This window comes from Phoenix dactylifera, chromosome 18, assembly GCF_051530095.1.
Source record: "Phoenix dactylifera cultivar Ajwa chromosome 18, Ajwa_hap1_PhDact_Kaust_v1.1, whole genome shotgun sequence".
NCBI lineage: Eukaryota > Viridiplantae > Streptophyta > Magnoliopsida > Arecales > Arecaceae > Phoenix > Phoenix dactylifera.
The window spans coordinates 401,145-422,372 of record NC_143207.1 but is presented as its reverse complement, the minus strand read 5'-3'; the positions used below and the strand labels follow the sequence as shown (position 1 = coordinate 422,372).

Below are 21,228 nucleotides of genomic sequence, written 5' to 3'. Positions count from 1 at the left end.
ATCCAAAAGATCCAGAGATGAGATAAACCAAAGATATTTGTGGCACCTCAGACTTGGCCATATTGGAGAGGATAGGATGAACAAAATGGATAAAGATGGGCTTCTCGGCTCATTGACTTCCGAGTCATATCCAGTTTGCGAGTCCTGTCTTCAAGGAAAAATGGCTAGACTGCCCTTTGTAGGACATGGGGAGAGGACCACTGAAATACTTACCCTAGTACATACAGATGTATGTGGCCCATTCGATGTGCTAGCTAGGGGACGTTATTCTTACTTCATTACCTTTACCGATGATTATTCACGGTATGGGTATGTGTATCTTATGAGACACAAGTCTGAATCCTTTGAAAAGTTCAAAGAGTTCAAGAATGAAGTAGAAAAACAAACTGGAAAACCTCTTAAGGCTCTTCGATCAGATCGAGGAGGAGAATACCTTAGTGGGGAATTCCGGGACTATCTCAAAGAAAACGGCATAGTCTCACAATGGACACCTCCGGGTACACCTCAACTCAACGGGGTGTCAGAGAGGAGGAATCGGACCCTATTGGATATGGTCAGGTCCATGATGAGCTTCACTGATTTACCTATGTTCCTTTGGGGAGATGCCTTACTCACAGCGATTTATTTATTGAATAGAGTTCCCTCTAAATCCGTTCCTACCACACCGTATGAGATATGGCATGGTAAGAAACCAAGTCTGGGTCATCTCAAGATTTGGGGATGTCCGGCCCACGTCAAGAGACTACAGGAGGACAAGTTAGAGGCTAGGACCATAAGTGCTCGTTTTATAGGATATCCTAAAGAGTCATTAGGATACAATTTTTACGTCTCAGAGGATCACAATGTGTTTGTGAGCCGTCATGCCATCTTCTTGGAAAATCAGTTTATCCTTGATAGAGGCAGTGGGAGGAAAATTGAGCTTGAAGAGAAAGTCTCTGAAAAGCAACGAGTCATGGATCCTATTGAACCCATTCATACAGAGCCAGTACACAATGTCCCTCGACCACCTCGTAGATCTAGTAGGGTCTCCCATCCTCCCGAGAGATACTTAGGTATACTAGAAGAGGATACCGAGGAAATGTTCCTAGTGGGAGATAGGGATCACATACAGGATCCCAAAACCTACAACGAGGCGATATCTGATATCGATTCTGAGAAATGGCTGGAAGCTATGAAGTCAGAGATAGACTCCATGCATTCCAACCAAGTCTGGACCTTAGTAGACCCACCAGAAGGTATTGTACCTATTGGATGCAAATGGATCTACAAAAGGAAGATAGGTTCGGATGGAGAGGTAGAGACCTATAAGGCAAGGCTTGTGGCGAAAGGGTATAGTCAGCGCGAAGGCATTGACTATCAGGAGACCTTTTCACCTGTAGCCATGCTAAAATCCATCCGAACATTGCTTGCCATTGCAGCATTTCATGATTATGAAATCTGGCAGATGGATGTGAAAACTGCTTTCCTGAATGGATATCTTGATGAAGATATCTATATGGAACAGCCTTTGGGTTTCACTTCTAGTGATGGGGATCACAAGGTCTGCAAGCCGCAAAGGTCCATCTATGGACTAAAGCAAGCCTCTCGGAGTTGGAACACTCGTTTCGATGATGCAATCAAAACGTTTGATTTCATCAAAAACGAAGAGGAACCATGTGTTTATAAAAAGGTTAGTGGGAGTGCTGTCGTTTTTTCTCGTATTGTACGTAGATGACATTCTCCTGATTGGGAATGACATTCCCATGCTAACCTCGGTCAAGGTCTGGTTGTCAAAAGAATTCTCCATGAAAGACCTTGGGGAAGCATCCTATATTTTGGGAATAAAGGTCTATAGAGATAGATCTAAAAGGATGCTTGGCCTGTCACAGAAAATATACATAGAGGAGGTGCTGAAGAGGTTCAGCATGGAAAACTCCAAGAGGGGTCTCTTACCCCTAAGGCATGGAATTCATCTCTCCAAGAAGATGTGCCCCAACACATCTGAAGAGATTCAACGCATGAGCAAGATTCCTTATGCATCGGCAATAGGAAGCCTCATGTATGCCATGCTATGTACACGACCTGATATAGCTCTTGCTGTGAGTGTCACAAGCAGATATCAGTCGAATCCAGGTGAAGAACACTGGACAGCTGTGAAGAATATTCTTAAGTACTTGAGAAGAACTAAAGATTTATTCTTGATTTTTGGAGGATCATCAGAGTTAAAGGTAGAAGGGTACACAGATTCAGACTTCATGACTGATGTCGATGACAGGAAGTCAACATCTGGATACGTGTTCTTGTGCAATGGTGGTGCGGTGAATTGGAAGAGTTCTAAACAACCGATCATTGCTGATTCTACTATGGAAGCTGAATACATCGCCGCCTCTGAAGCTGCTAAGGAAGGCTTCTGGTTCAAGAAATTCATTGCAGAGTTGGATGTGATGACATCAGATGCCATAACACTCTACTGCGATAATAATGGCGCCATAGCCCTTGCTAAGGAGCCAAGGTCTCATCAGAAGTCTAAGCATATAGAGCGGCGCTTTCACCTCATACGCGACTATGTGGAGAAGAAATATGTAGAGGTGCAGAGAGTAGACTCCGCGGATAACGTGGCAGACCCGTTCACTAAGCAGCTGAGTCAGCAAAAGACTGAAGCCCACCTTGAGAAGATGGGCCTAAGATATATGACCAATTGGCTTTAGTGCAAGTGGGAGATTGTTAGATGTATGCCTTAGAAGCCAATTTGGCTGACACATTGTTGATTCTAGGGACATAATTTTGTACTTGACTATTTATTATTGAATAAATAAAAGGCATCTTTTCATTCATATTGTTTATGTGTCTATGAATCGTCCAAGAAATTAATAAGATGATGATACATATTCTCAAGAGTTGAGAATTTGAGCCATGTATCATTGGTGATTAATTTCTAAATGCTCCTGATCAATGGATCATCACGAGGACGGTGATCGATCCGATCAGTGCACAGATCACTTTCCTTCTGGATGGACGAGACTTGAGTCCACAGTGTAGGGACACTGAAGTGATAGTGCAGGTGCTTGTTAGAGAACAAGGGTACTGAGCGTGACCAAGACAAGAAGTCACTTGGATGTCTATCCACTCGTCAGTGACTTGCTTGATGTTGCAGTAGTGTGACTGGTCCTTTGACCTGCGGTGCTTCGGCTACTCACAGTGAGGTTATTGTAGTTTGACTGCACACATACATGGTCTCTAGCCATATGGGTCCATGCAGTGTAGATTGGCTGCAGTAAGTTCACTGTAGGAGTAGGGTATGCACCTATAAGGAATCTATCGACCTTGATAGAAGAGGAGTGATCCTATGTGATTTGTTAGACTGAGTTCTAAGACCTTGGCCAGGGCAGTAATATAAAGTGGAAAAAGAGTTTTCTATTAGCGAACTCAAGTCGAATAAATCTTGACATATGACAGACGATGGGGTTTGACGAGTTGTCCATGACCTCCGTCCTGTAGGGATCCACGATAGTAGGACTGTATCACATGTTAACTGCACCTAGAGGTTCATCATTCCATTCTGCTGGGTAGCCACTACATGCTGCTAGGTGTCACTGGTGGATGGTGAGACTCATAGGGATTATCTTGATGATCGATAAACCCTAATGAGTTGAGTTGGAATCGTTCCAACCCATTGAAAGGAGTTTTCAATGATATAGTGATAGAGATCACAATATATCTCATTACCAGTCAGAATAGAACCTATGGGGTCACACACACTAGAAGTATTGACCGATCCGATGGTTGAAATCGTGATTAGGAATCACAAAGAAATCAATTTGATTGATAGAAGTTGAAGAAGTGAACAAAGGGAATTAATTAATTAGACTTAAACACAAATCCTACTTCGGGTAGGATTCCTAGAGTCCTAATTGGATTAGGGCTGGGAATCTTGGTTGGAGTAGGACTGGAATTCCTACTTAGAATAGGATTCCTACAATCCTAATGAGATTAGGAATTTTGAATTAAAATTGGATTCCTACTTGGAGTAGGATTCCTAGAAATCCTAATTGGATTAGGACTTCGGATTCAAATAAGAGTCCTAATTGGATTAGGACTAAAATTAAATACATCCTAATTAGATTAGGATTCTTTAAGTCTAAATTAATTATTAATCTAATGAATCAACATGACTCCTAATAGGATTAGGATTGAAGAGTTCAATTGAGTCATGATTCATTCAAGTCCTAATTGGATTAGGACTAGCGTAGATTGAACCAAATTTGGCTAATCCTAATTGGATTGGGATTAAACCATGAGAGAGGCACCTAATCCTCTTTGGAAGAGGATTAGGTTAACCAAGTAAGAGGGACATCAGCCCCTCTCACTTGGCTAGGGCGACATGAAGAAGCTAGGGCCGGCGCCCCCCCTTCTTAGGCAAGTTGTCATTGGAACTCCTAAAAGTTAGGAGCTCCAATCCCTTTATAAGGAGGACAAGGGGCCGGCGCCCTAAGCAATTGAATCCTCTTCTCCTTGCTGCCGCCACCCTCTCCCAACTCCCTGGTTCAGCCGCCAACAAGAAGGAAAAAGAAGAGAGCCTTGTCCGCCTCCTCTTCCTCCAATCCTTCTTCCAACGCGGGGAAAAGAAAGAAGGCTGCAGAAGCTGTGTTCTTCTTCCTTGAGTTCCTTCTTCCTCTTCCTCCTCTCAAGCACAATCAAGGGTTGATTGAAAGAGAGGAGATCAGCCATCAAAAGAAGTCTTTGCAAGGGAGCTAGCACCCCGGGAAGACAAGAAAGCTTTGGTCGGTTCTCTACTTCGTGTGGATACCCGTAGAGGCCGGACGTTTGAACGGCTTCAAACGAACCCTCTTCCAAAACCACGAATTCAGATTTGCGGTGATCATCTACCCGCGCAAGGTGAAGATTTGATCTTCCTATTAGTTTTAAAAGTTTTAATTCTTACCTAATTACGAAAGGTCTCGAAACAACGTTCATGCGATGAACGTCGAACCCGTGCATGCCGATTCCGCTGCCATCTAAAAAATTTTTGAAATATCAGCGGCATGTTCGGGTTCCCAACAGTAAACATTTCCATGCCTATGTCCTGTGAGTATGATCTCATTGTCAAATGGACTACCAATTATGCATAGTGATGATTCAAATGATACTTTAAAGCCCTTGTCACAAAATTGACTTATACTTAACAAATTATGTTTTAGTCCATTAACTAACAATACATTGTCAATAAATGAGGAGGGTGATATGGAGATTTTACCAATACCAATAATTCGGCCTTTAGCATTGTCTCCAAATGTGACTACTCCTCCTTCTTTTAATTCCAAGGTGACGAAGAGACTCTTGTCACCGGTCATATGCCTTGAGCAACCACTATCAAGATACCACATTCTCTTTTTATTTTCGGCTGCAAGGCATACCTACAATATGATCATGTGAAGCTCTTAAGTACCCAAGTTTTTTTGGGTCCTTCGTGGTTAGTGTAGTTGGTTCCCTTAGGCACCCATACTTTAGTTATGTTTTTAGCTTTTACAAATGTACTCTTGTTAGTTTGGATTTTTCTTTGAATACAAGAGTAGGCTTTATGTCCATTCTTTCCACAAAGAAAGCATGTTGGTTTTTCAGTTTTTACGTCTTTTGCTTTTACAAAGAAATTCTTTAGATATTTTTGTTGCTTATTAGTTTTATATCCTAATCCAGCTTTATTAAAAACAGCTCTTTGATTTGAAAGAATAAGATTTAATTTTTCAGAGCTTTGTGTAAATTTTTCAACAATTGGTTTGTATTTGTGTACCTCATTCTTAAGATTCAAATTTTCTTTGACTAGTTCTTCCTTATCCTTTTTAAGAGATTCAACATTTTGTGCAAGTGAGGTATTGTTATCGAGTAGGGATTTTACTTTTAGATTTAATTCCTTAATTAGTATTTTTGCCTTTTCATTTTCAATGCTCAGTTTTGAATTTTTGATTTCTAGGTTAGTAGTGTTAATATTTTTAATGCTCTCCTTTTCAATTAATAAGTTTTCAATATTTTCCTTTAGTTTTTGATTGGAGGCTTTTAATTCTTTATTCTTTGCTCCTAACATACTACAATCACCCATAAGTTCTTGAAAAGCCTCATATAATTCTTCTAAAGTAAAATTTATGGTTGGGTTTTGACATACCTCGTCGTCTTCGAACGCCATGAAGCATAGATTGGCGGTCTCTTCCTTCTCTTCCTCGGAGGATGATGTGTCACTGTCATCCCATGTTGCCTTCAATGCCTTTTTCTTCTTCTTTCCAAAATGCTTCTTTTGTTGTGGGCATTCGGAACGAATATGTCCCGGTCTCTTGCAGTCATAGCATACGATTGGGTCTCTTTCTTTTTCTTTTTCTTTTTTCCAATCATTTCTCCCTCCAAATTTCTTTCTTGGGAATGGTTTCTTTCTTCTCATGAACTTTTTAAATTTCCTTACTATCAAACCCAAATCCTCATCTTGACTTTCTTCTTCACTCTCACTGCTCTCTTGTTCACATACACTTGAGGTAGCCTTGAGTGCGATTGTCTTTTTCTTTGGCAACTCTTCTTCATGCTGCTTCATCGTGAGCTCATGCGTCATCAATGAGCCCAAGAGTTGTTCTAGCCCCAAGGTGTTGAGGTCTTTGGCTTCTACAATCGCCGTGACCTTTGCTTCCCATGCTTTTGGCAGTGACCTGAGAATTTTACTCACAAGTTCGGGGTTAGTGTAAGATTTGCCCAAGCTTTTTAGACCATTAATAATTTCGGTAAAACGTGTAAACATGCATGTGATGGTTTCATTAGGTTCTATCTTAAACAATTCATACTTGTGAACTAGAATGTTCACTTTGGACTCTTTGACTTGATTTGTACCCTCGTGGGTAACTTCAAGCCTATCCCATATTTTCTTAGCGGAACTGCATGTAGAGACTCTATTGAACTCATTTACATCTAGAGAACAAAACAATGAGTTCATGGCTCTAGAATTGAGTTGAGCCATCCTATCATCATTCTCATCCCAATCCTCCTCAGGTTTGGGAACTCGAATGCCATTCACCACGTGTGATGGTTCTTGTGGTCCCTTGACTATAACCCTCCACAAGGCATAGTCTTGTGCTTGAATGAAAATTCTCATTCTCGTCTTCCAATAGGTATAATTTGTCCCATTGAAGAGTGGAGGTCTATTGGTTGCTTGCCCCTCGGCTGGAACATTGTTAAAGGGTGTTGCCATCTAGATCTTTGGCTAAGACGGTTAGGTCTTTCAAGAAATATACAGAGCACCCGCTCTGATACCACTTGTTGCCCAGAGATGGTCACCCAAGAGGGGGGTGAATTGGGTGTTTTAAAAAACTTTTTGCCTAATTAAAGATAAAACACACAAATATATGAACTAAAATAAAGATAAAGAGATAAGAAGAGACAACCACAAACACACGGTTTTATAGTGGTTCGGAGCCTTCACCGCTCCTACATCCACTCCCCAAAGCGCCTTTGGGAATTTTCACTATAATCCAAGATTACAGTACGGTAGTTTTGCGAGTTCACTACCCAACTCGTTGTTTTACACCGGGCTCACAACAAACCCTAAAACCCCCAATTTCTCTTAGGCTTGGGACGCCTTTCCCTTGTTCCAAGTCCCTTGACTGGAACAAGCACCACAATAAAAGAGTTTACAAAAGAAAATAAAAGCTCTAAGAAGCAAATATAACAATTATGAATAATGTAACCCGGAAGAATCCTTTTGCCGTTGGAAGCATGGAAAATGTTGATTCTTCCGAGGTGGAGCGCGTAGGGTTGAGTGTGAGCTTCGAATCCCGAGCGCACAAGAGTGGTTGAGCTTGAAATCGCTTGGGAGACTTGAGAATACTTGATTTCCTTTCTTGAATGCACTCACTCCCTTGAGCTTTTCTTTCTAACTTCTCTCTTGAATGATCTAGCTTTTTGGTTGGTGAAGAGTTGTTGAGAACCACTTAAGAGGTCCCTTTTTATAGCCCAAAAAGCAAATATAGCCGTTAGAAACAAAAAGAGAAGGATTTGAAATTCAAACCAAACCTGAAAAGCTGTCAGTCGCGTCCCAGGCGCTCCGGGGACGTCTCCGCTACAACGAGGGACGTCTCGCCTACAGGATTTTACTTTTTATGTTGTCTGGGGTCGACTCGGCACTTTACGGGGACGTCTCGGCTTGTCTGCACTTTTTGAGTGGGGACGACTCCGCTGCCTTGGGGACGACTCCGCTTCTTTATCTTCGAAAGACATGTCCTCTGGAATTTCCTGAGAGAGTCGTCTCCGCTCTTTCAGGGGACGTCTCGGCTCGTCTGCACTTTATGCATGGGGACGGCTCCGCTGTCTCAGGGTCGACTCCGCTGCCTGCGGGGACGACTCGGCGTACAGTGGGGACGTCTCGCGCATATCTCTTGAAAACTGCCTTTCTGCCGCCACTGAGAGAGTCGACTCCGCTAACGCGGGGACGACTCGGCAGGTGCCGGGGACGTCTCCAAGTGTGCTAGTTCTTCCTGTTTGTGCCAGAGACGTCTCTGAAACTATCAGGAGACGTCTCGGCTGTCCCTGAACTTTTTCATTAACTCAAAATGTTCTTCAATGAATTCATAAAAATTATGGGAACTTGCCTAGACATTTCTCAACAATATTCTAGATAAAACACATGAATTCCTTAATTAAATTGTTAAGATATAATGGAATTATGCTCTAGTGTTTTGTATTCATCAAAATCCATTAGGGGGTCAACAGTCTTTCTGATGTTGATTTGTCTCGGCTGGACACAGTGGTCAAGTTGCATCGGAGGGCTGGACCTCTCTATAGACATGAGATGTTGTAGGGTAAAGATGGGGTTGGGCACCAATAACTGTTAGGTGAGGACCCAATGACGACTTTATTCCTACGGTTATACGGTGGGTCTGACTTAACTAAGAAATGGGACCAATAACTGTTAGGTGAGGTTTTCATGGCTTAGAGACCAAGTTATACTGCAACATGCTTGAGAAGCATTGTACAAGAGTTGTACATTCATCAATCTATGTGTCACCAATAACTGTTAGGTGAGATGGCATGTAAATTAGTGGGACCGCAGTACCCACTAGAAACCCTAGTCGTGTGGGATTTCCGTTTCCCTACCAGGGGAGTGTGAGGGATTCGAGAAAATAGTGGGAGTTACATTTGTTCTAAAAGACCTTAGAACAGATTAGGATCAAGTACAAAAGTCTAACTAGAATCTTTACTCTCTGCAGATACAATGTCAGCTTCAAACCCTTTGACCCGTATTCTTGAGACCAACCGACTGACCGGAACCAATTACAAAGACTGGCTTAGAAATCTCAAAATTGTTTTGGACTGTGAGAAAATAGGCTACATACTCGATTCAGATATCCCCACACTACCAACACGTCCTACTGATGTTCAGCGTGAGATGCATAAAAAGTGGTTGGATGATGACATTAGAGTAAAATGCTATATCATGGCATCCATGTCAAATGAACTCCAATGCCAGCATGAAAATATGAAGACTGCTAGGGACATACTGGCACACCTGCAAGAGTTGTATGGTGAGCAGAGTCGCACAGCTCGTTTTGAAGTGTCCAAGAGGCTCTTCAAGACAAAGATGCGCGAAGGGCAGTCTGTCCATGATCACGGTCTGACCATGATCAAGGACCTAGAGGAGCTTGAGAAGCTCGGTATGGACATGCACAAGGAATTACAAGTGGATTTGATCCTACAGTCACTTCCTGATTCATTTGGTCAGTTTATAGTAAACTACCACATGAATAAGATTGAATGCACTAAGACTGAACTCATAAACATGTTGGTAACTGCTGAGGGAGCCTTGAAAGGTTCAAGGGGCAATGTCCTTGCTACTGAGTTGACTTCTGGTTCCAAGAGAAAGTCTACTTGGAAGAAAAAGAAGCCTGCTAAGAAGCAGAAGAAAGACAAGAAGCCAAAGAAGGAAGTTCAAAAGAAAAAGGCTAACGACAAAGAAAAATGTTTCCACTGCAATGTCGACGGCCACTGGAAGAGAAACTGTCCTTCATACCTCGAGAGCCTGAAGAACAAGAAAGGTGACACACCTTCAGAAGGTATAGACTTGCTCATTATTGAAACTAATCTAACGGTTTCTTCTACTTCTAGTTGGGTTATAGATTCTGGCTCTAGTGCTCATTTGTGCACTACCATGCAGGGTCTAAAGGAAAGTAGAAGGCTGGAGGAAGGTGCGGTAACCCTTTGGGTTGACAACGGGGCAAAAGTTGCTGCTGTGGCTGTGGGCACTACCATCTGCGACTACCGTCTGGATTTAGTTTATTACTTAGAGACTGCTATTATGTACCTGCTGCTAGCAGAAATTTGATTTCTGTTTCATGTCTAGCACAGGAAGGTCATGTTTTTACTTTTGACAAAGACTGCTGTTCTATTTATTTCAGAAATAAAATAGTTGCACGTGGTTTCATGATCGACAGTCTCTATCATTTACATATGGATGTATCTGTGAATGTTACCGAGCAAGAAGTGAGTGCCAAAGGATCCAAAAGATCCAGAGATGAGATAAACCAAAAATATTTGTGGCTCCTCAGACTTGGCCATATTGGAGAGGATAGGATGAACAAAATGGATAAAGATGGGCTTTTAGGCTCATTGACTTCCGAGTCATATCCAGTTTGCGAGTCGTGTCTTCAAGGAAAAATGGCTAGATTGCCCTTTGTAGGACATGGGGGGAGGACCACTGAAATACTTACCCTAGTACATACAGATGTATGTGGCCCATTCGATGTGCTAGCCAGGGGACGTTATTCTTACTTCATTACCTTTACCGATGATTATTCACGGTATGGGTATGTGTATCTTATGAGACACAAGTCTGAATCTTTTGAAAAGTTCAAAGAGTTCAAGAATGAAGTAGAAAAACAAACTGGAAAACCTCTTAAAGCTCTTCGATCAGATCGAGGAGGAGAATACCTTAGTGGAGAATTTCAGGACTATCTCAAGGAAAACGGCATAGTCTCACAATGGACACCTCCGGGTACACCTCAACTCAACGGGGTGTCAGAGAGGAGGAATCGGACCCTATTGGATATGGTCAGGTCCATGATGAGCTTCACTGATTTACCTATGTTCCTTTGGGGAGATGCCTTACTCACAGCGATTTATTTATTGAATAGAGTTCCCTCTAAATCCGTTCCTACCACACCGTATGAGATATGGCATGGTAAGAAACCAAGTCTGGGTCATCTCAAGATTTGGGGATGTCCGGCCCACGTCAAGAGACTACAGGCGGACAAACTAGAGGCTAGGACCATAAGTACTCGTTTTATAGGATATCCTAAAGAGTCATTAGGATACAATTTTTACGTCTCAGAGGATCACAATGTGTTTGTGAGCCGTCATGCCATCTTCTTGAAAAATTAGTTTATCCTTGATAGAGGCAGTGGGAGGAAAATTGAGCTTGAAGAGAAAGTCTCTGAAAAGCAACGAGTCATGGATCCTATAGAACCCATTCATAAAGAGCCAGTACACAATGTCCCTCGACCACCTCGTAGATCTAGTAGGGTCTCCCATCCTCCCGATAGATACTTAGGTATACTAGAAGAGGATACCGAGAAAATGTTCCTAGTGAGAGATAAGGATCATACACAGGATCCCAAAACCTACAACGAGGCGATATCTGATATCGATTCCGAGAAATGGCTGGAAGCCATGAAGTCAGAATTAGACTCCATGCATTCCAACCAAGTGTGGACCTTAGTAGACCCACCAGAAGGTATTGTACCTATTGGATGCAAATGGATCTACAAAAGGAAGATAGGTTCGGATGGAGAGGTAGAGACCAATAAGGCAAGGCTTGTGGCGAAAGGGTATAGTCAGCGCGAAGGCATTGACTATCAGGAGACCTTTTCACCTGTAGCCATGCTAAAATCCATCCGAATATTGCTTGCCATTGTAGCATTTCATGATTATGAAATCTGGCAGATGGATGTGAAAACTGCTTTCCTGAATGGATATCTTGATGAAGATATCTATATGGAACAGCCTTTGGGTTTCACTTCCAGTGATGGAGATCACAAGGTCTGCAAGCTGCAAAGGTCCATCTATGGACTAAAGCAAGCATCTCGAAGTTGGAACACTCGTTTCGATGACGCAATCAAAACGTTTGATTTCATCAAAAACAAAGAGGAACCGTGTGTTTACAAAAAGGTTAGTGGGAGCGCTGTCGTATTTCTCGTACTGTACGTGGATGACATCCTACTGATAGGGAATGATATTTCCATGCTAACCTCGGTCAAGGTCTGGTTGTCAAAAGAATTCTCCATGAAAGACCTTGGGGAAGCATCCTATATTTTGGGAATAAAGGTCTATAGAGATAGATCTAAAAGGATGCTTGACCTTTCACAGAAGATGTACATAGAGGAGGTGCTGAAGAGGTTCAGCATGGAAAACTCCAAGAGGGATCTCTTACCCCTTAGGCATGGAATTCATCTCTCCAAGAAGATGTGCCCCAATACATCTGAAGAGATTCAACGCATGAGCAAGATTCCCTATGCATCGGCAATAGGAAGCCTCATGTATGCCATGCTATGTACACGACCTGATATAGCTCTTGCTGTGAGTGTCACAAGCAGATATCAGTCGAATCCAGGTGAAGAACACTGGACAGCTGTGAAGAATATTCTTAAGTACTTGAGAAGAACTAAAGATTTATTCTTGGTTTTTGGAGGATCATCAGAGTTAAAGGTAGAAGGATACACAGATTCAGACTTCATGACTGATGTCGATGACAGGAAGTCAACATCTGGATATGTGTTCTTGTGCAATGGTGGTACGGTGAATTGGAAGAGTTCTAAACAACCGATCATTGCTGATTCTACTATGGAAGCTGAATACATCGCCGCCTCTGAAGCTGCTAAGGAAGGCTTCTGGTTCAAGAAATTCATTGCAGAGTTGGATGTGATGACATCAGATGCCATAACACTCTACTGCGATAATAATAGCGCCATAGCCCTTGCTAAGGAGCCAAGGTCTCATCAGAAGTCTAAGCATATAGAGCGGCGCTTCCATCTCATACGCGACTATGTTGAGAAGAAATATGTAGAGGTGCAGAGAGTAGACTCCGCGGATAACGTGGCAGACCCGTTCACTAAGCAGCTAAGTCAGCAAAAGACTGAAGCCCACCTTGAGAAGATGGGGCTTAGATATATGACTGATTGGCTTTAGTGCAAGTGGGAGATTGTTAGATGTATGCCCTAGAAGCCAATCTGGCTGACACATTATTAATTCTAGGGGCATAATTTTGTACTTGACTATTTATTATTGAATAAATAAAAGGCATCTTTTCATTCATATTATTTATGTGTCTATGAATCGTCCAAGAAATTAATAAGATGATGATGCATATTCTCAAGAGTTGAGAATTTGAGCCATGTATCATTGGTGATTAATTTCTAAATGCTCCTGATCAATGGATCATCACGAGGACGGTGATCGATTCGATCAGTGCACAGATCATTTTTCTTCTGGATGGATGAGACTTGAGTCCACAGTGTAGGGACACTGAAGTGATAGTGCAGGTGCTTGTTAGAGAACAAGGGTACTGAGCGTGACCAAGACAAGAAGTCACTTGGATGTCTATCCACTCGTCAGTGACTTGCTTGATGTTGCAGTAGTGTGACTGGTCCTTTGACCTGCGGTGCTTCGGCTACTCACAGTGAGGTTATTGTAGTTTGACTGCACACATACATGGTCTCTAGCCATATGGGTCCATGCAGTGTAGATTGGCTGCAGTAGGTTTACTATAGGAGTAGGGTATGCACCTACAAGGAATCTATCGACCTTGATAGAAGAGGAGTGATCCTATGTGATTTGTTAGACTGAGTTCTAAGACCTTGGCCAGGGCAGTAATATAAAGTGGAGAAAGAGTTTTTCACTATCGAACTCGAGTCGAATAAATCTTGACATATGACAGACGATGGGGTTTGACGAGTTGTCCATGACCTCCGTGCTGTAGGGATCCACGATAGTAGGACTGTATCACACGTCAACTGCACCTAGAGGTTCGTCATTCCATTCTGCTGGGTTGCCACTACATGCTGCTAGGTGTCACTGGTGGATGGTGGGACTCACAGGGATTATCTCGATGATCGATAAACCCTAATGAGTTGAGTTGGAATCGTTCCAACCCATTGAAAGGAGTTTTCAATGAAATAGTGATAGAGATCACAATATATCTCACTACCAGTCAGAATAGAACCTATGGGGTCACACACACTAGAAGTATTGACCGATCCGATGGTTGAAAAGTGATTATGAATCACGAGTAATCAATTCGATTGATAAGAAGTTGAAGAAGGAAAGGAAATTAATTAATTGGACTTGAAACAAGAGTCCTACTTCGAGTAGGATTCCTAGAGTCCTAATTGGATTAGGACTGGGAATCCTAGTTGGAGTAGGATTGGGATTCCTACTTGGAATAGGATTCCTGCAATCCTAATGAGATTAAGAGTTTTGAATCAAAATTGGATTCCTACTTGGAGTAGGATTCCTAGAGTCCTAATCGGATTAGGACTTCGGATTCAAATAGAGTCCTAATTGGATTAGGACTAAAATTAAATATGTCCTAATTTGAATTAGGGTTTCTTAAGTCACAATTAATTATTAATCTAATGAATCAATAAGACTCCTAATTGGATTAGGATTGAAGAGTTCAATTGAGTCAAAATTGATTTAAGTTCTAATTGGATTAGGACTTACCTAGATTGGATCCTAATTGGTTCACCCTTGGGCTAAGCCTAATTGGATTAGGGCTTGACCACATTAGGGCTTTTCAAACCCTACTTAATGTGGATTAGGGTTTACCATGAGGAGGGGGATATGCCCCTCCCTTTTCCATGTGGAGAAGGGAGAAGAGACGGCGCCCCCTCTTAGGAAATAAGTCTAGGGCTCCTAGATTGTAGGAGCCCTAGATGGTTATAAAAAGGGGCAAAGGGGGCCGGCGCCCTAGATGAGCTCTCCCTCTCCTCTTCCAAGCCGTGGCCACCCCTCTCCCTTCCTTGGTTCAGCCGCCATCAGCAAGGGGAAAAGAAGAAGAGGCGTGCACCTCTCCTTGGCCTCCTTCCTTGGTTCCAACGCAGGGAAGAAAAGAAGGCTACGTGGGGATTCTTCTTCTTCCTCTTCTTCATCCTTCTTCTTCCTCCTCTCAAGCACAATCAAGGGTTGATTGAAAGAGAGAAAATCAGCCATCAAAAGAAGTCTTTGCAAGGGAGCTAGCACCCCGGGAAGACAAGAGAGCTTTGATCGGATCACTGCTTCGTGTGGATACCCGTAGAGGCCGGACACTTGAACGGCTTCAAGCGAACCTTCATCCTAGACCACGAACTTCAGTTTGCGGTGATCATCTACCCGCACAAGGTGAAGATCTGATCTTCTAAATGTTTTAAAAGTTTTTAATTCTTGCCTAACTACGAACGGTTCATGAAACAACATTCATGCGATGAACGTCGATCCCGCTTATGCCGATTCCGCTGCCATCTGAATTTTTTTTGAAATATCAGCGGCATGGGCGGGTTCCCAACAGTTGAGTGACTATGCCGTGCCGAATGTCAATGGTGTTCAATCCAGTATTGTGAGACCTACAGTCAATGCTAATAATTTTGAGATTAAGCCTGGTCTCATCTAGATGGTGTAGCAGGAGCAGTTTGGTGGAGAACCTGCTGAGGACCCACATGCACACCTTGCCAATTTCTTAGAGATTTATGATACAATCAAGATGAATGGAGTTAGTGATGATGCTATTCGACTCCAACTTTTTCCATTTTCTCTAAAGGATAAAGCCGAGGCCTGCTTAAATTCCAAAGCACCTAACTCTTTCACCACCTGGAATGCCTTGTCACAAGTTTTTCTAAGTAAGTATTTTCCCTCAGGTAGGACTGCCAAACTTAGAAATGATATAACCAGTTTTGCTCAGTTTGATGGTGAATCTTTGTATGAAGCCTGGGAGAGGTTTAAGGATTTACAGAGGAAGTGTCCACATCATGATCTTCCTGACTGGCTGATTGTACGACTTTCTATAATGGATTAACACATTCAGTCAGGATTACCATAGATGCTGCTGCAGGAGGTACTTTAATGAGTAAGTCAACAGAGGAGGCATATGAGTTATTAGAAGAAATGGCCTCTAACAATTATCAGTGGTCTAATGAAAGAGGTATGCCTAAGAAAGTTCCAGGATGTAGATGGCATAAACATGTTGAATGCCAAGGTTGATTCTCTAGTAAAAATGTTCGGTAAGCTGGATAATGTGAATTCCGTTTCTAGTCCTGTATTGAGTTGTGATTGCTGTGGAGGAGCTCACATGAGTTCTGATTGTATGCAGGTTCAATTTATGTCTAATTATAACAGGCAGCAGCAGCAGAATAACCCTTATTCCAACACATACAACCTAGGCTGGAGGAATCATCCCAACTTTTCATGGAAAGATTAAGGTACCTCCTGGTTTCCAACGAAGACCATCCCAACCAGAAAGTAAGCAGTCTTGGGAGATAGTTATTGAGAAGTTAGCCAATGCCAGTTCAGAGAGATTTGAGAGACTGAAAGCAAAGGTTTACCAGTTGGTGAGTTCTAATAGAAATGTGGAGGTGCAATTGGGGCAGTTAGCCAATTCCATCAATTCTCGTGGACAGGGTAATTTGCCTAGTAAGACAGAGGTCAATCCGAAGGAGCATTGCAAGGCAGTCACGTTGAGAAGTGGTAAGCAACTTGGTCAGGTAAGTGGTGAGACTATAGTTGGTGATGAAGTAGACTATGAAGAGGTGAGCAAGAAGGTAGGTGAAGAAGTTGAGGACCTAGCCAAGATACCATCCCCACAACCACCAGTCGAACTTATATTCCTCCCATTCCTTTTCCTCAAAGGCTTAAGCAGAATAAAATTGATCAACAGTTTGAGAAATTTTTGAAAGTGTTTAGGCAGCTTCACATTAATATTCCTTTTGCAGACGCCTTAGCACAAATTCCTACATATACAAAATTTTTAAAGGAGATCATGTCTAAGAAGAAAAAATTGGAAGATTTTGAGACTATTACCTTAACGGAGGAATGCAGTGCCATTATCCAGAATAAGCTTCCACCAAAGCTAAGAGATCTAGGGAGTTTTTCTATTCTTGTACTATAGGTGATGTTGATTTTTCTAGAGCTTTGTGTGATTTAGGTGCTAGTGTTTCACTAATGCCTTTATCTGTGTCTAGAAAGCTTGGATTAAAGGAATTGAAGCTTACTACCATCTCTTTGCAGCTAGCTGACCGATCGGTCAAATCCTTTGGGTGTTCTTGAGAATGTGCTGATCAAAGTAAAGAAATTTATCATTCCAGTTGATTTTATTGTGTTGGAGATGGAAGAAGATATCGAGATCCCTATCATGTTAGGCCGGCCCTTTCTAGCCACAGCTGGAGCTATCATAGATGTTAAGAATGGTAGGCTGACTTTGAAGGTTGGTGAAGAAGAGGTAGAGTTTAATTTATTTGAAGCTACTAAATATCCTTCTTTTACTAATCATGTTTTTCGAGTTGATGTTGTAAATGAGTCGACCAGAGAGGTTTTTAGGGCTGAAAATACTAAAGAACCTCTTGAGACTTGTTTAGTGAGTGCAGGGACAAGTAAAGATGATAATCTAGAGGTTGCAAAAGTGGCGTGTGCATTAGAGGCTCTATGTCCTAAGCCGAAGAAGAGAGGTATTCATTTTGAGGATATCGGCAAAGGTAAGCCACCCCCTCCCCCTTCTAATGTGCAAGCACCAGTTGTGGAGTTGAAGCCATTACCCTCACATCTCATGTATGCATTTTTCGGTGAGAATAATACTTTGCCTGTGATTGTGAGTGTTTCTTTGTCTGATGAGCAACTGGACAAATTGATACGTATTTTGAGATTGAGAAAAAAAGCCATAGGATGGACTATATCAGACCTTAGAGGAATTAGCCCTTCATTGTGTATGCATAGAATTTTAATGGAGGATAACCATAAACCTATTGTTGAAAATCAGAGACGGTTAAATCCTAACATGAAAGAAATAGTTAGGGCTGAAATTCTTAAATGGTTAGATGTAGGGATTATTTATCCTATATCTGATAGTTCATGGATTTGTCCCATGCAGGTAATACCTAAAAAGGGTGGGATGACTGTGGTGCATAATGAAAATAATGAATTAATTTCCACTAGGACAGTAACTGGGTGGAGAGTCTGCATAGATTATAGGAAACTTAATAGTGTTACCCGTAAGGATCATTTTTCTTTATCTTTTCTTGATCAGGTGCTTGAGAGACTTGCTGGGTATGGGTATTACTGTTTTCTAGATAGTTATTCAGGGTATAACCAGATTTCTATATCTCCCGAAGATCAAGAAAAGACCACCTTCACTTGTCCTTATGGTACTTTTGCATTCCGTAGGATGCCTTTTGGTTTGTGTAATGCACCTGCTACATTCCAACGTTGCATGATGGCTATTTTCTCTGATTTTGTTGAAAAGATCATGGAGGTTTTCATGGATGATTTTTCTATTTTTGGATCTTCTTTTGATAGTTGTTTAGATAACTTGTCTCGAGTTTTGCAGCGCTGTGAGGAGACCAATTTAGTCTTGAATTGGAAGAAATGTCATTTTATGGTGCAGGAAGGTATTGTTTTAGGCCACAAAATTTCAGCAAGAGGCTTTGAAGTGGACCGAGCAAAAATAGAAATTATTGAAAAATTGCCACCACCTACAAATGTTAAGGGAGTTAGAAGTTTCCTTGGTCATGTAGGATTTTATCGACGTTTTATTAAGAATTTCTCTAAAATTTCTAAACCTCTTTGTAATCTGTTGAATAAGGATGTTGTGTTTGATTTTGATAAGGACTGTTTGAATGCTTTTAATAGGTTGAAGCAAGAGTTGGTGTCAGCACCAATTATGGCAGCCCCAGATTGGAGTTTGCCTTTTGAGCTAATGTATGATGCTAGTGATTTCGCTTTGGGTGCTATTCTCGGCCAGAGAAAAGACAGAAAGTTGCATGTTATATATTATGCTAGTAGAGTTTTAAATAATGCATAGTTGAATTATGCAACTATTGAAAAAGAATTGCTTGCTGTTGTGTTTGCTTTTGACAAGTTTCGATCTTATCTTGTAGGTTCCAAGGTGATCGTATATACAGACCATTCAGCAATCAAGTATTTGTTGAAAAAGAAAGATGCCAAACCGCGTTTGATTCGGTGGGTGCTGTTGCTTCAAGAATTTGATCTTGAGATTCAAGACAGGAGAGGCATGGAGAATGTGGTGGCAGATCACTTGTCTAGATTAGAGGGGCAGTCAAGAGTAGATAAGGTGCCCATTAATGAAAGCTTTCCAGAGGAGCAGTTGTTGGCAGTTTTAGTTATCCCTTGGTATGCTGATTTGGTGAACTATTTGGTGAGTGGCATTGTTCCTTCTGATTTGAGCTATCATCAGAAAAAAAAATTTTGTGGGATGTGAAGCATTATTTTTGGGAAGAACCGCTACTCTATAAACACTGTGCATATGGGATGATTAGAAGATGTGTGCCCCAGGATGAGATGCAGGGTATCCTTGCCCATTGCCATTCCTTGGAGTGTGGTGGACATTTCAGTACCTCTAAGACAATTACAAAGGTATGGCAATCTGGTTTTTACTGGCCGACCATGTATCAAGATACTAGACAATATGTGAGCATGTGTGATAGATGTCAGAGGGTTGGCAACATTTCAAAAAAGAATGAGATGCCCTTAACCAATATCCTAGAGGTTGAACTGTTTGATTTATGGGGAATTGATTTCATGGGCCCATTTCCTTCTTCCTTCAACAATCAGTACATTCTGGTAGCAGTGGATTATGTGTCTAAATGGATTGAAGCTACTGCAACTCAGACTAATGACTCTCGGGTGGTGATGAGATTTGTGAAGAAAAATATTTTTTCAAGATTTGGTGTGCCGAGAGCTATTATTAGTGATAAAGGCTCCCATTTTTGTAACCGATCATTTGAGGCTTTGTTGAAGAAATATGGGGTTACTCATAAGGTGGCACTTGCCTACCATCCCCAAACAAATGGGCAAGTGGAACTTGCAAATAGGGAATTGAAGCAAATTTTGGAGAAACTTGTGAGCAGTTCAAGAAAGGATTGGGCGAATAAGTTAGATGATGCACTTTGGGCCTATAGGACAGCTTTCAAGACACTTTTGGGTATATCTCCTTACAGCCTTGTCTTTGGAAAGTCTTGTCACTTACCAGTGGAATTGGAACACAGGGCCTATTGGGCAATCAAGAAGTTGAATATGGATTTGAAAGCTGCGGGAGAAAAGAGATTGTTACAGTTGATTGAGTTGGAGGAGTTTAGGTTGAATGCTTATGAAAATACTCGGATTTACAAGGAAAAGACAAAGCATTGGCATGACAAACATCTTCAGATTAGAAACTTTGAAATTGACCAGCAAGTGTTACTCTTCAACTCAAGACTTAAGTTATTTTCAGGCAAGCTTCATTCTAGGTGGTCTGACCCATTCACGGTAACAAAAGTGTATCCATATGGTGCTGTTGAGGTGCGTAGTGAGGTCACTGATGCATTCAAGGTTAATGGGCAGCATTTGAAGCCTTATCTTGCTAGTAATGCGGTTCCTAAAGGAGTGATTTACTCTTTGAAGAATCCTACCTATGGTTGATGGTGTGGAAGTCAAGCTAATGACTGTAAACAAGCGCTTCTTGGGAGGCAACCCAACCACAAAAAAAAAATTCCTTTCTTTTGTCTTTTGTTATATGTTTTAATTGTTGTTTTTATTTAAGTCTTTGAATAATTATTGTTGTGACCCCTTCTTTTTGGTTGTGTTGTGTAGGTGCAGAAAAATCAAGCAAGAAACTAGTTCGTGTTCAATTCAGTCGGACATTCATTATGTTCAGCCTTGCTAAATGGGGAGTATTAGTCTTCTATTTTTCTTTGCTTTCACATTGAGGACAATATGAAAATTAAGGTTGGGGAAGTGGATATTTTATTATGCTGAATGCTGGTGCAGGTTATGTTTGAGAAAGAAAATTTTTTCGAAATTCTGGTTTGTTCACTCTCATACAAGTTAATTGGTGATCATATCCATGTCTTCCAAACCAAATTTTTATATGAAAGATTAGGAGAAATGAACATGCATTTGCACTTGTGTGAGACTTATCTAGGATCAACATTACACTTTTGGGTTCTTTATTATGTTTAAGCATTGAATTTTGATTTAGGATAGGCAATATCT

At 41.5% G+C, this 21,228-nt stretch overlaps 1 protein-coding gene and 1 non-coding gene across 2 annotated transcripts; one reads left to right on the top strand and one right to left on the bottom strand.

Annotated features, from left to right (window-relative positions):
* Positions 1-15,898: 15,898 nt before the first annotated feature.
* LOC113461923 (small nucleolar RNA R71) lies at positions 15,899-16,005 on the bottom strand. Its single transcript, XR_003384182.2, has one exon. It is a non-coding gene; the product is annotated as a small nucleolar RNA R71 (small nucleolar RNA).
* A 157-nt stretch (positions 16,006-16,162) lies between these two features.
* Positions 16,163-20,655, top strand: LOC148699983 (uncharacterized). Its single transcript, XM_089928525.1, has 7 exons — positions 16,163-16,285; positions 16,410-16,787; positions 17,258-18,109; positions 18,266-18,490; positions 18,821-18,962; positions 19,116-19,393; positions 19,531-20,655. Exons 1-7 carry the CDS (start codon positions 16,163-16,165, stop codon positions 20,653-20,655), a joined length of 3,123 nt encoding a protein of 1,040 aa, XP_089784651.1.
* The last annotated feature ends 573 nt before the right edge of the window (positions 20,656-21,228 follow it).

Coding starts and splice junctions, on each gene's coding strand:
- LOC148699983 (XM_089928525.1), top strand. CDS start 16,163: ATGAAAGAGGTATGCCTAAGAAAGTTCCAGGATGTAGATGGCATAAAC. Junction 16,788..17,257: donor ATGAAGAGGTGAGCAAGAAG/GTAGGTGAAGAA, acceptor CTTTGCAGCTAG/CTGACCGATCGGTCAAATCC. Junction 19,394..19,530: donor CTGATTTGGTGAACTATTTG/GTGAGTGGCATT, acceptor TGTGTGCCCCAG/GATGAGATGCAGGGTATCCT.